At 43.2% G+C, this 13,849-nt stretch overlaps 1 protein-coding gene across 2 annotated transcripts in view; it reads left to right on the plus strand.

Annotated features, from left to right (window-relative positions):
* The window catches only part of TFDP2 (transcription factor Dp-2), a 259,198-nt gene that overhangs the window by 28,448 nt on the left and 216,901 nt on the right, over positions 1-13,849 (plus strand). For both annotated transcript variants that reach the window (XM_007054994.4, XM_043522835.1), the window contains exons 6-9: positions 6,428-6,503; positions 12,765-12,826; positions 12,904-12,977; positions 13,323-13,383. In XM_007054994.4, coding sequence (XP_007055056.2) covers positions 6,428-6,503; positions 12,765-12,826; positions 12,904-12,977; positions 13,323-13,383 — 273 coding nt within the window. The remainder of the gene's footprint in view (positions 1-6,427; positions 6,504-12,764; positions 12,827-12,903; positions 12,978-13,322; positions 13,384-13,849) is intronic.

The raw sequence follows: 13,849 nt of genomic DNA on the forward strand, positions 1-13,849 counted from the left end.
AGGGACAGGCCATATCTACGCTACAAAGTTTGGTCGATGCAAATTACATCAACATAAAGCCGCCACAGTTAGCATATTGCTTGTGCACGTGCATAGTTGGCTCCTTGTGTTGGTGCTGTGTGTACTCATCAGGAGAGTTTGTATTGATGCACAGTGGGTGCACCATGGGTAGGTATCTCCTTGTGCAACCTGCCACTGTCCAGCGCTGTGTTTTGGGAAGGTTTGGCAATGCATGGTGAGGAAGAATCAAGTTGCTCAGGAGTGACTGGGAGCAAGGGGTCAACTTCTCAGTGTGCAGCTATCTCCATCCCCTAATGTCATCTATATCCCATAATATTCACGCCTTTTTAAAAACTCCCACAAAACTGCATGGCCCTCCTTGCTGTCTGTCATTTCTGACCTGAAGCATGGAGCTTGCACAGCTCTGGGCTATTGTCGTAAGTGTTGCAAACACAGGATGCACGATCCTCTATTTGCAGAGCCTTAAGAAAAATCGAATCAGTGTGGACAGATTGCTGTGTGACGTAGTGAGAATCAATTCAAGGTTACCGGTGGGGTTTGTAGTTCAGCTGCAGATGGTGGAGCACCATTTCTGGGCCTGAAAAATGAGCACTCATTGGTGGGATCACATCTTAATGCAGACTTGGGATGGTGAGCAGTGACTGCAGAACTTTCGGATGCTCAAGGCCACATTCCTGGATCTGTGCTCCAAGCTTGCCTCAGCTCTCCAGCACAGGTACACCAAAATGAGAGCTGCACTGACAGTGGCAATCGTGTTGTGGAAAGTTGCAATGCTGGATTGCTACCAATGAGCGGGCAATCATTTTGGAGTTGGGAAATCACTGTGTGGGGGTGTCGTCATGCAAGCGTGCAGACTTGTCATAAATATAAAGGGAAGGGTAAACCCCTTTAAAATCCCTCCTGGCCAGAGGAAAAATCCTCTCACCTGTAAAGGGTTAAGAAGCTAAAGGTAACCTCGCTGGCACCTGACCAAAATGACCAATGAGGAGACAAGATACTTTCAAAAGCTAGGAGGAGGGAGAGAAACAAAGGGTCTGTGTTTGTCGGTATGCTGCTTTTGCCGGGGATAGAACAGGAATGGAGTCTTAGAACTTTTAGTAAGTAATCTAGCTAGGTATGTGTTTGATTATGTTTTCTTTAAATGGCTGAGAAAAGAACTGTGCTGAATAGAATGACTATTTCTGTCTGTGTGTCTTTTTGGTAACTTAAGGTTTTGCATAGAGGGATTCTCTATGTTTTGAATCTAATTACCCTGTAAGGTATCTACCATCCTGATTTTACAGAGGTGATTCCTTTACTTCTATTTACTTCTATTTCTATTAAAAGTCTTCTTGTAAGAAAACTGAATGCTTTTTCATTGTTCTCAGATCCAAGGGTTTGGGTCTGTGGTCACCTATGCAAATTGGTGAGGATTTTTACCAAACCTTTCCCAGGAAGTGGGGTGCAAGGGTTGGGAGGATTTTGGGGGGAAAGACGTGTCCAAACTACGTTTCCCAGTAAACCGAGTTAGAGTTTGGTGGTGGCAGTGGATATTCCAAGGACAAAGGATAAAATTAATTTGTACCTTGGGGAAGTTTTAACCTAAGCTGGTAAAAGTAAGCTTAGGAGGTTTTCATGCAGGTCCCCGCATCTGTATCCTAGAGTTCAGAGTGGGGGAGGAACCTTGACAAGGGTTATTACTCGTCTCCTGCTACACAGGACTGTGACCCTACGCAATGTGCAGGACATAGTGGATGGATTGCAGTAGTGGGGTTCCTGAACTGCAATGAAGCAATGGATGGCAGTCGTATCCCAATTTTGTCACCAGACCACCTTGCCACAGAGTACATCAACAGAAAGGGCTACATTCCTATAGTTATGCAAATACTGGTGGATCGCCAGAGATGCTTCACTAACATTAGTGTTGGCTGGTCAGGGAAGGTGCATGATGTTTGTATTTTTAAGAACACAGGACTGTTCAGAAAGCTACAAGCAGGGACTTTCTTTCCCAACTAGTGGATTACCATTAGGAATGTTGAAATGCCAGTTGGGATCCTTTGGGATTGAGCTACTCCTTGCTCCCTTGGCTCATGAAGTCATACACTGACCACCTTGGCAGCACCAAGGAAAGATTCAACTACAGATCAGCAGATGCAGAATGACAGTTGAATGCACTTTTGGTACACTGAAGGGATGCTAAAAGAAAAGGAGTACTTGTGGCACCTTAGAGACTAACCAATTTATTTGAGCATAAGCTTTCGTGAGCTACAGCTCACTTCATCGGATTTTTCGTGAGCTACAGCTCACTTCATCGGATTTTTCGTGAGCTACAGCTCACTTCATCGGATTTTTCGTGAGCTACAGCTCACTTCATCGGAATCCGATGAAGTGAGCTCTAGCTCACGAAAGCTTATGCTCAAATAAATTGGTTAGTCTCTAAGGTGCCACAAGTACTCCTTTTCTTTTTGCAAATACAGACTAACACGGCTGCTACTCTGAAACCTGAAGGGACGCTGGCGTTGTTTACTCACAAGGTTGGATCTCTGTGAAGAAAAATCTCAGTGGTTATACCTGCCTATTGTGTCCTGCATCATATTTGTGAAACAGAAGGGAAAAGTTGCTGCCAGGATGGAGGACGGGCCAGTCACAAGGGCAATTAGATGAGCTCAGCATAGAGCTATACAATTCAGGGAGGCTTTGAAAGAGTATTTTAACAGTGACCCACAGTAATGCGTTGTGGTGTACTGTGCTCTATCAGGTTATGCTGCTTTGGGGCCTGTTTGGAATTGTGTGGTGCTTGGTGTACATCTGTGAATATAACACTATCAATGTACCTATTAATTTTGTGGTGCTTGCTGTACATTTGATTATTACATTGTGTTTGTTACTGATCCTATGAGTTGTGTCACAGTCTGCAGTACCAAGTGAGTGAGTGCTTTCAAAACCGCTAGGCACTCTGCAGCATATGTTGTGAATTAATAATTAATTATTTTTTAAATAATATTATAATCAGTAACAAAAGCAGTGCAAAGAAAAATCTGTGTAATTTAAAAGCTATTGAGATATTTTTAATGTATTTGATCAGAACTTAACAAGGGGAAAAAGCATTCATTTCCATTTTACCTACATATACAACATCTGTGGTTTTCACAGGTCAGGTATGTGAAGCTGTGGTTGTCCTTAATGTTCCCCCTGAGTGGAGTGGTAGGGGTAGGGATGTGGCCTCTCATGCCATGTGGAATGCTGAGGGTGGTTGTAGTGAAGTGCTGTAATGGAGTTCTCCATGGACTGCAAAGAGAGGTGAGCCTGGGACTGTTGAACCTATATGTTCCCAGGAGTCTGCAACATCTCTGTTTGCTGCCAGAGAAGCCCCATTACGTCCTGGTGCATCTCCCTCTCCTCTTTCTGCTGGGAATCCTGGACCTTTTTCCTGTCTGCTCTTCCCTTCTCCAGGCTATCTGCAGTGTTCACCCTCCAGGTGATGCTCATGGTCTGATGCAGCATTAGCTTGCAGGAGCTCATTGAACATGTCATCCCTAGTGCTCTTATTCCTCCTCCTTATCTGGCTCAGGCATTCTGTGAGTGTGGAGGGGGAACTACTCAAAGCTGAAATGGCAGGAGCTGCAGATAAAACACCGAGGTATAGTCAGTATAGTGTGACAAAGTTCCTCCTCTGCCTTGGTGGGTCCTGTGCTTATTGACAGATTTGCTCGCCTCAGAGGTTCACGGCAGCCCTCAGTTTGGCCACTTTCATGGCTCAAATCTGCCATTCACTCAGTTAGCCTCATCACTGGCCAGCATGGGGAAAGGAGGAAGAACAATCCCTGCAGTCTCTGCTGATCCACCTAGTGGATTGGGGAACAGGCCAGAGACCTTCCCCTCTGGTGAAACCCACAGTCCAGTTCAACTCCTCCTGTATCAAGTAGGGAGTTGGGGGAATGGAGGGATGGGGGGAACCCGGGCCCGCCCTCTACTCCGGGTTCCAGCCCAGGGCCCTGTGGGTTACAGCTGTCTACAGTGGCTCCTGTAACAGCTGCGTGACAGCTACAACTCCCTGGGCTACTTCTCCATGGCCTCCTCCCAACACCTTCTTTATTCTCATCACAGGACCTTCCTCCTGATGTCTGATAATGCTTGTACTTCTCAGTCTTCCAGTAGTACACCACCTCACTCTCAGCCTCTTGCGCTTCTTGCTCCCAGCTCCTCGCACGCACGCCACAAACTGAAATGAGCTCCTTTTTTAAACCCAAGTGCCCTGATTAGCCTGCCTGTCTTAATTGATTCTGGCAGCTTCTTGATTGGCTGCAGGTGTTCTAATCAGCCTGTCTCCCTTAATTGTTTCCAGAAAGTTCCTGATTGTTTTGGAACCTTCCCTGTTACCTTACCCAGGGAAAAGGGACCTGCTTAACCTGGGGCTAATATATCTGCCTTCTATCACTCTCCTATAGCCATCTGGCCTGACACTGTCACAATGGTCACAATAGTCACAACAGAAACCAGAAGTGAAGATTCAGAACTCCCTTCCCTTGCTCCCCTACAGTTTTAAACAAGGCATGCTTATTGTCTTCTACTTCCAAGTGCTTGTGCATGGCCCCACTCTCAGCTCCAGCCATGGTGAGTATGGCTCACATGGGGTGAGGAAAATGAGGAGGGAGTTGCTCAGTTGCATGAAACTACGAGTATAGTGCAATGACACGGAATACTGACACCATTTTCCACAAGCGGTGGTGATTTTAGCTGATATTTCACTCCGGTCCTGAGAGTGACAAAGGCAGAGAGAGCACAGCTGATGTTCTGAAGCCATGAGGGGCCCATATGCTGTCACCCAGTGTACTACAATGGTGCTTGCTGAAGTTATCACTGACTGGCATGGGAACACATCCTATTGCAAGGAAGAAGTAAGGCTGCCATCCCTAGAAACCTTTGGCAGAGGATTGCAGAGGATTACCTCCGTGAAAATTTCATCAAGATCTCTTAGGAGGATTCAAGGGATATCCCTGATGTACATAAAAAGACTGCTCCACATGGCTTAACTCTATAGCAGAATGAAAAGCAAATAACAATACTACCTCTTTTTTTTTTTTTTTTTGTACTGCTACCTCTTCTTGTATGAGTAAATGAATGAAAAGCTAATAGCTAGCTATGTCCTGTTAAGTTGGGGGTGTCATCACTATAAGGGGAATATATTTACACAGTTACCCAGGGATCCTTCCCGTGCATCGGGCTTGACTGCTGGGCCTGACTAGACTGTGGTGAAGTCTCAAACAGCTTGCAGCATAACTAAAGTCCCCCAGCACCCTGCCTCCCAGTCGCATGTCCTCCATCCTCCTCTTTTTTCCTCCTCTACCACCTCTTCATCCTCGCTGTTCATGGTAGGGGCTTGTGATCTGGGCTCCTTAGAGATATCCATGGTGGTCTGCTAGGTGGTAGAGGCGTCTCTGCCAAGTATGGCATGCAGCTCTTTGTAAAAGCGGCAGGTCTGCAGCTCTGAACTGTATTGATTGTTGGCCTCCTTGGGCTTCTGGTATGCCTGAGGCAGTTCCTGTGCTTTCACTCGGCATTGCTGTTGGTCCCTGTCATACTCCTTCAGCATCCCCCATGCAGTCTATTTGTAGATGTTCACGTTTATATAGCTGGTCCATAGCTGTTCTTGTACAGCTTATTCTCCCCACAGGCCTAAGGGATGCAATATCTCCTGTCTACTCCAAGCTGGAGTGTATCTAGAGCATGTAACTGGCATGGTCAGTTGGCAAGTTGCACACAACAATGGGGAGCTGCTAGGTATGTATGTCAAGCTGGACAATCGGGAAAAGACATTTCAAAAATACTCAGGGCTTTAAAAAGCAAGGAAGCCTTCTGGTCTCTCTGACCCCCGGGCCAGTTGTGACCAGAGCAGCCAGTGTCAGGCATTGTGGAACAGCTGCTGGGAAGACTGTTAGGGTCGATGTAAATAACACAGTATCTACACTAGCATTGCATCGTCCTTCGTACATCAACCATGGCTCAATGCCACTCGGGGAGGTAGTGATACTACATTACTTTAACAGGATACTTATGTTGCTGGGAGACAAATTTAAGTGTAGACGCATGCACAAGTAGGCTGATGCAAGGCAGCTTATGTTAACCTAACTTTGTAGTGTAGACCAGGCAGCTGGGGGATAGGGGTTGGTCTGCTGTGCTTCAGAAGAGAAATGGTACTGTGAAGCGCCTGGCACTAGAGCTTCCTGTGATTTAACAGCCCTTTCCCAGAGGAAATATTGTCAGTTGTTTTCTGGGGACATGCATATTATTATCCCCCAATTAAATATTTGGAAACAGGGAAGGGTGAGAGAGAGAGAGAAAATGTATTCCTTTCTTCACATCCACACTGAACACACTTTTTTTTTTTTTTTTTTTTTTTTTTTTGGTTTTTTGTTTTTGTTTTCAGGTACAACAAGCAGCCAATGAAAACAATTGCTGCTTTGGAACAATCGACACATGGCTGTTATATAAACTCACCAAAGGTGAGTTTGGAAGCACTGGTTAAACAAAACATATTTCAAATCAGAGCAGATATTGAATGCATTCCCCTACCATTATTCCCAAGAGCCCAACTGCCACATTAGGTGTGATGGATTTGGGGTTACTTATGAATACTGAATGTTGGTCTGGTTATTTGGATGTTTGCTGTATGAATATATTGGTTTAACTCAGTATGGGACTGTCCCAAAAAATAGGCAGAAAAGAGGGGCTCAAGAGAGCCACCTCTCAACAAACACTTGAATTGTTAAGGTACATTGCCAAAACTATTAGCTTTGATGGCTAATGAAAAGAACAAAATGGTAACCAGAATTTAAAATGAGATACCCTCTCAAGAAAAGAAGACAGTAGTTGTTTGGGGGAACACAGAGACACAGGGTTGAGCAGGTAGTGTCTGAAGATATTAGGCTTGCCTAGGTTACCATCAGAGGATAGTAAGACTTTAGGTAAAATAGATATGCTTGTAGATTATTTTATTTAAAAATACATTTAATCTGAAAGCCTTGTTCCTACTGGACATGTAAACAATACTTTGGTTTTAAGAAGGCTGTCTGATTGCTGTATTCCAGGGGTCTCAGACTCCCTAAGGGAAGAACCACAAGTGCCTGAGCTCAGTCAGACCTGCAGGGTAAGAATGGTGGATACACAGGGTACTGTAGCCCAGGGTTAAGTCTAAGAATAGGAGAATTGCATAATTCCATCCCCGGTTAGGAGGCTTGATACGTCAGGGCACACAGAGAGACCACGAAGTGGAGGGAGGCGCAGCTAGCGTGTCACAACCCATGAGTCTTGAACCCAGGTCCACAGAAGCAGCCACAATTCAACTCTCCACTTGGCAGTCTGCTGACAACTGCTGACCAGTTCCCATGAAGCCCAGCCCCAATTTGAAGCTCCGCCTCTGAGGTATTATTGGTGGAGTCCCAAAGCAGCCGATTGGCCTGCTGGCCCTACTTAAGACAGGAACCGGAAGCTGTCCGAAGAACTGCGATCCATCCTGCTCTGTACTGTGTGCCTTGTGCTTCCTGCTCCCCTGGCTTGACTTCCTAGTGTCCTGACTTGGCTCTTGACCTCTGACTTGTGGTTCTGCTCTCTTACAAAAGAAGAGAAAAACAAAATTAAATAAACACATAGCCATTAAACATAATTTTTTAATGAATTTATGTTAAATTGGCAGAAGGTAAACTCTCCAATCAGCTTAATGGTTGTGCATCTAGTCTCTTTGTTTTGGAGGAGGAGGCTTAATGGCTGTGTACGCTCTTCTCTCACTGCCTTCTGAGTTAATTTCTGTAGATTTGTGTGGTGTTTAGACATTGCTTGTAATTATTAGAATTGGGAGCACTGGCTGTTGGGAGTCTGAAAGGACAGGAAACAGGAAGGAGGGGGAAGAGTTGAGAGGCTGGGAGAAAGCTACAGAGGGTGCAGCAGCAGCTTGGTAAAGAGATTTCCACTTTAAAAATAAGTCCTGTTGAAGCTTGTTAGTACCTTGCCTGGTTGATACAACATTTTGGTGACGAGGATGGATCTTCTGCCTCTGAACCCACCTGCACCCTTTCTGCAAAGCTCAGGTGAGCCTCCAGTTACTTTTACTACCTGGATCCATATGTTTGATTGCAAACAAATAAGTCTCAGTGCCACAGAGATTTCTGAAGTAAGAAAGCATGCTCTGCTAATCCACTGCCTTGGAGCAGAAGGGCAGTGTATATTTTACACTTTTTTCCCTTGCAGATGATAAATATGAGACTGCACTCACTGCATTAAAGAATTTTTTTGTTCCAAAAGTCAATGTAGTAGCTAATCGCTACAGATTTCGCCAGTGTGAGCAGAAACCTGAGGAAACTATAATGCAGTATTTTGCTTCCCTGAGGAGTCTGATTGTAATTTGTGACTTTGGGAATATGGTAGATGAGATGATTTGAGACCAGCTCATTGAGAAAACAAGCATGCTTTGTGTAAGAGAACGCTTACTTTTAGAACCACAACTTACACTAGAAAAAGCAATAACCATTGCTACTCAGATTGAGTCAGCTACAGCTGAAGCCAAAATAATGAGCATGGATACAGGAGGCACAGTCCAGGCTGTGACTCCTTTGCAGAAAAGTTCACTACCACTGCAGACACACAATTGCAAGAGGAAAACTAATGAAAAACCACCAAATCAGCAAATTCAAAATACAGTAAAAGCATGCTTTCGCTGTGGATCCCCACAATACCTTGCAAGCTACACAGAATGTCCGGCAAAAGTAGCTCAGTGCAATCATTGCAAAAAGATTGGGCATTTTGCTAAAGTATGTCGCAGCAGCCAGTTCAGATAACAGGTGCATGCAGTTACAATACCAGATGTTACTGTGCTGAGCGTGGATAAAATCACTACTGCACATATTCCAGAACAAATAAAGTGCACTATAAACGTTTCCGCCATACCCTCAGGCAAATCACACTCTATTCAGCTAATGTTGGACACTGGCTCAGCAGTATCTATACTACCTGATTCCATCTATTTGCATTACTTTAAAGATGTGCCTCTTACTGAACCCAAACTTCAGTTGGTATGCTATTTGAAAAACTATATTCCAGTACATGGCTGCCTGCCAGCAATAGTTACTTTTGGTGATGGCTGTGTAACTGCAGATTTCTACATTGTCCACAAAGGCACTCCTATCCTTGGCAGAGATTTATTGGCTGCTGTAAATCTCAGGGTAGTTAATGGACGAATTGATCTTCCTCAGCAAAGCACTCTTGCGGTACACACACCAGTTTCAGCTGGGACCCAACACCAGGTTGAGGAGAAACTCAGCTGTACTTATGGGTTTCCGCATAAAGTTAAAATGCGGAATAATGTGATGCCTGTACGACAGAAGTTACGGCGCTTACCATTTTCAGTCAGGGAAGCTGATTCAGAGGAACTTAGAAAACTTGTTCAAAAGGACATTGACTCCTCGGAATGGGTTTCACCTATAGTAGTGATGCAGAAGAAGGGTGGAGGCATTCGCCTTTGTGTGAACTTAAGGGAGCCAAGTAAAGCTATTGTGATTGACAGCCATCCTCTTCCTCACATAGAAGAAGTATTTGCAGAACTCCGTGGAGCAAAGATGTTTTCTACTCTTGATTTGCAGAGCGCATACCACAAGGTTATGTTGCATGAAAATAGCAGAGACCTCACAGCATTTATTACACGAGGGACTATTTCGTTTTAAATGTGTTCCATACGGTCCTGCAACTGCCCCAAGTGCCTTTCAAAAAATGTCACTGATTCTGAAGAATCAACATGGAGTTCAGTGCTATCTGGATGATGATATCGTGTTTGGAAATACTTCTGAGGAGCATGACAATAATCTGCAGTCTGTACTAAACTGCATCAGCACAGCAAGCCTCCAGCTCAATAGGTCCAAATGCAAATTTAGACAAACTGAACTCTGCTTTCTGGGGCATACAATTTCACAGGCTGGACTAAAACCTGATCCAGATCATATCCTGGCAATTTTAAATGCTCCTCCTCCAACAGATTTGCAAACCTTATGTTCTTTCTTGCGTCTTACCTCCTGGTATGTAAAATTGATTCCCAGTTATGCTTCTGTCATTGAACCTTTACAAGAATTACTACGGAGAAGTTCAACCTTAGTGTGGACAACGGATGCACAAGCTAGTTTTGAAACAGTGAAAGACTTGATTGTACTTAGTCCAGTACTTGCACTATTCAGTCCTGCATTGCCCACAATTGTAACTACTGATGCTTCTGGTTATGGACTTGGGCTGTTCTCACACAACTGCATGAGGACAACACAGAGAGGACTGTTGCATTTGCTTCAAGGACACTAAGTAATGCCGAGAGAAAATATTCTACAGTCAAAAAAGAAGCACTTGCTTGTCGTCTGGGCTACTGAAAAATGGAGAACTTACCTGTGGGGCCGCACGTTCAAGTTGCGCACAGACCACAGCCCTTTGACGACGTTGCTCACCACGAAAGGACTGGAAAGAGTAGGATACCGTATTGCTCAATGGTCTGCAAGACTACTCTCTTTCAATTATGAACTGGAATATAAGCCTGGAAACCAAAATATGGTGGCTGATTGCCTTTCTCTCCTGCCTTTGCCTTCACCAGATGGTCCACCGGATGATGAGGATGTAGTGGTTGCACTTATTACAAGCACTCTCACTGCAGTTACAAGAGAACAATTTCAAGCTGCTTGTTCAGCGTGTCCAATTAACAAAAACTACAGGAATTTCTGACAAAGAGATGGCCCAGTCACCCTAAAAACCTTGACTCAGTTTTGCTGCCTAATTTAAGAACTGGGGATGAACTTTCTTTGCTTGATGGCTGTGTTCTACAAGGTACACACTGGCTCCTTGTGCCAGAAGAATTACAGTCAAAACTCATACACCTGGCACACGATACTCATCAAGGAATTGTCCGAACCAAACAACGACTACAGGATCTGTATTGGTGGCCAGGGATGGACTCTCAAACTGAAGCACTCATAAAATCCTGTGTCACTTGCCAAATGCATGATAAGACAGCAGTGACATGTACCCCTCCATTACAGCCTGTTCCTCTTCCTGAAACTGCATGGGAAAAAGTGGCGATTGACATTGTAGGACCCTTTGATACTTCTCCAAGTGACTGCCATTATGCAATCACTTTAATAGACTATTTCAGTAAATGGCCTGAGGTAGCGTTTACATCGCAAATCTCTTCTGCTACAGTAATTAAGTTCCGCTCTTCAGTTTTTAGCAGGGAAGGTAACCCCACAGAACTGGTTTCAGATAATGGTAGTCAATTTACTTTCTTGGAGTTTGAAACTTTTCTAGCACAGAGGAACATTTTACACAGAAGGTCATCCCTATATTACCGTCAAGCCAATGGGGAAATCGAACTGTTTAACAGAAGTTTGAAAGAGAGTTTGCAAACAGCTAAACTGGAAGGGCGATTGTGGATACCCTTCACTACTGATTTCTTGCAAGCATACCAAGCTACACGACATGCCACAACGCAAAGATCACCTACAGAGTTACTGCATGGGAAACAGATGAATATTAAACTGAACATTGCTGGATTGTTAAAGGCACGACCTGATGCCCCAAACAAGGATGATGTGAGAAAAACAGTTGAACAGAACCAAGCAAAGTCTAAGGCTTTCACAGACAAGCCGGCGGGGTGCTAAGGAACCAAAGTTTGAGTGTGGTTCCTCTGTTAGAATATGAAAACCTGGAATTTTACGCAAAGGGGACCATAAATTCACAGCTCCTCTTAAAATAATAGAGAATAAGGGACCTTACACCGATCGACTTTCTGATGGGCGGGTATGGAATGCTTCTTATCTTGCACCTGCCTATGCACCAAGCGGAGATTATGCCAACACCCAGTCTGCACTGGATGACTTCACCGTGGTACCAACACAACAAGACATTGCACTGGAACTGGGGCTTGAGAGACGGCCTGTCAGACCCAGACAACCACCTGTCTGGACTAGAGACTATGTTATGTAGTATCTACAGTGTTTTCAGTGTAATATTTCTGCCAATAGTATAGTGTCTTGTTTCATATTTGTTCCTGTGGTTAGAACAATAATGTTTATTTTAATTGGGAGAGTTTCTTAAGCTTGTTAGTAACTTGCCTGGTTGATACAACAGTTTGTCTAGTCAGTTTAGATTGGAAGCTCTCTTTTAACTTGATTTGTAAACAGCCATGTACATTGATGGCTTGATAGATAGACAGACAGACATGTTTGAGCTTCTTGATTGTCTGGAATCTTCTAGATCAACTTTCAGTTAATTCATCTTTTTCCCCACTGGTGACATGAACATGTAGTAAAGTGAGTGATCAAGACATTTAGATAGGCTTGCTAACAGAATAAACACCATAATGCAGTCAGAAAAGTAGGCTACTACCTGAATCAGCGGATTGTTGCTGGAATATTTGATGATATATGACTTTTATTAGATAATAGGCAGTCAATTGACATCATTTGATCGGTCGGTTGACTGGCTTGCCAAGCCTAGGAATTTGTCATTTCATTTCTGGACAACTGCATGCAGAAAAAATAAGGCTATTAGCTGGACACTTCAGAAGGTAGGGATAGAATTCCACCCTTTACAGTGTGGTGGAATTAAAATGTCTTTGGGTGTGCAGACTGGTGAATTTGGGCTGAATAGGGGCCATCAAGTTCTTTATAGTACATATATTTGCTTCAAATAACTCTCTCTCTGAATATTTAGGCATTTAAAACTTTTTGTTCCTTTGTTGCTAGGTTCTGTGTATGCTACAGATTATTCAAATGCCAGTTCAACAGGGATTTTTGAACCCTTTCAGGTATGAATCTATTAACATAATGTTGTAGGTTGTTCTTTGAGCGTGGTTAACTTTTTTAATTCTCTCTGTTATTTCAGATGTGTTGGAGTTCTGTTTTGAGCAAATTATTTTCAATACCGATGTCTATATATCCTCCAGTAGAGGACACAAAGTACGTATGCACACAGAATCTTAAACAAAAATATAACATCTGATAACTAAATTGTTACAAAAAGATCACAAAAATCTCTGCAGACATTTAAAAAGTAGTATGGTAAGTGAAGCCAAAAATAATTTTAATGGTAAATATTGGTAGTTGCACATTTTTGTCTGATTCATAGATCCAAATTGGTATTTTGTACCAGAAAAAGGTAAAATAGCTTCATGATTTCTGTAAATTAAAAAAAAATTTAGTAACATTGAATTATGTGTATGTTGAGGACTTATTTTAAAATTTGTTTTTTAATTTCTCAAAATTGTCAATTCAGTGCAGTGACTTTTTTAACATTTATTTAAGTCATAGCTTTGGTTCAGTTGATGCTGAAATATTTGGGGTGCCTATTCCAATAGTGGCCTTGGTAAGTGAAAATCTGTAATGATTTTTTTTTTGTACTTGAGTGAATAGTGTTATTTTTTTGTAAATATACTCTTGTGTGTCTGTCTTTATAATTGCTAGTTTATCATTGTTTGTGTCCTGTGTTTTCTGAGATTCCATGACTATAAAATTTGTGAAATTTTGCTCCAAAATCTTTGCTTTCATTTAGAACAAAGGAAAAGTTTCTAACCCTTATGGTTGTGAAGCAAGCCATCCAGAGAGGGAAAATAACCTTGTTGTTAGGCATTGAACTAGGACTTATGAGATCAGGGTGGTTTTCTAGGCCAGTTATTTAGGGCCTGATCCTGCAATGGGTTCTACCTAGCATAACTCCATTGGGATTCCACACGGGTGCAAAAGTGTCTGTGCTAATAGATTCCCTTGCTGCATTGGGGCTTTAATTTCTCTGTGCCTTAGTTTCCCATACGTAAAGTATGGATAATACTTCA

The sequence above is a fragment of the Chelonia mydas genome, chromosome 9 (assembly GCF_015237465.2).
Source record: "Chelonia mydas isolate rCheMyd1 chromosome 9, rCheMyd1.pri.v2, whole genome shotgun sequence".
Classification (NCBI taxonomy): domain Eukaryota; kingdom Metazoa; phylum Chordata; order Testudines; family Cheloniidae; genus Chelonia; species Chelonia mydas.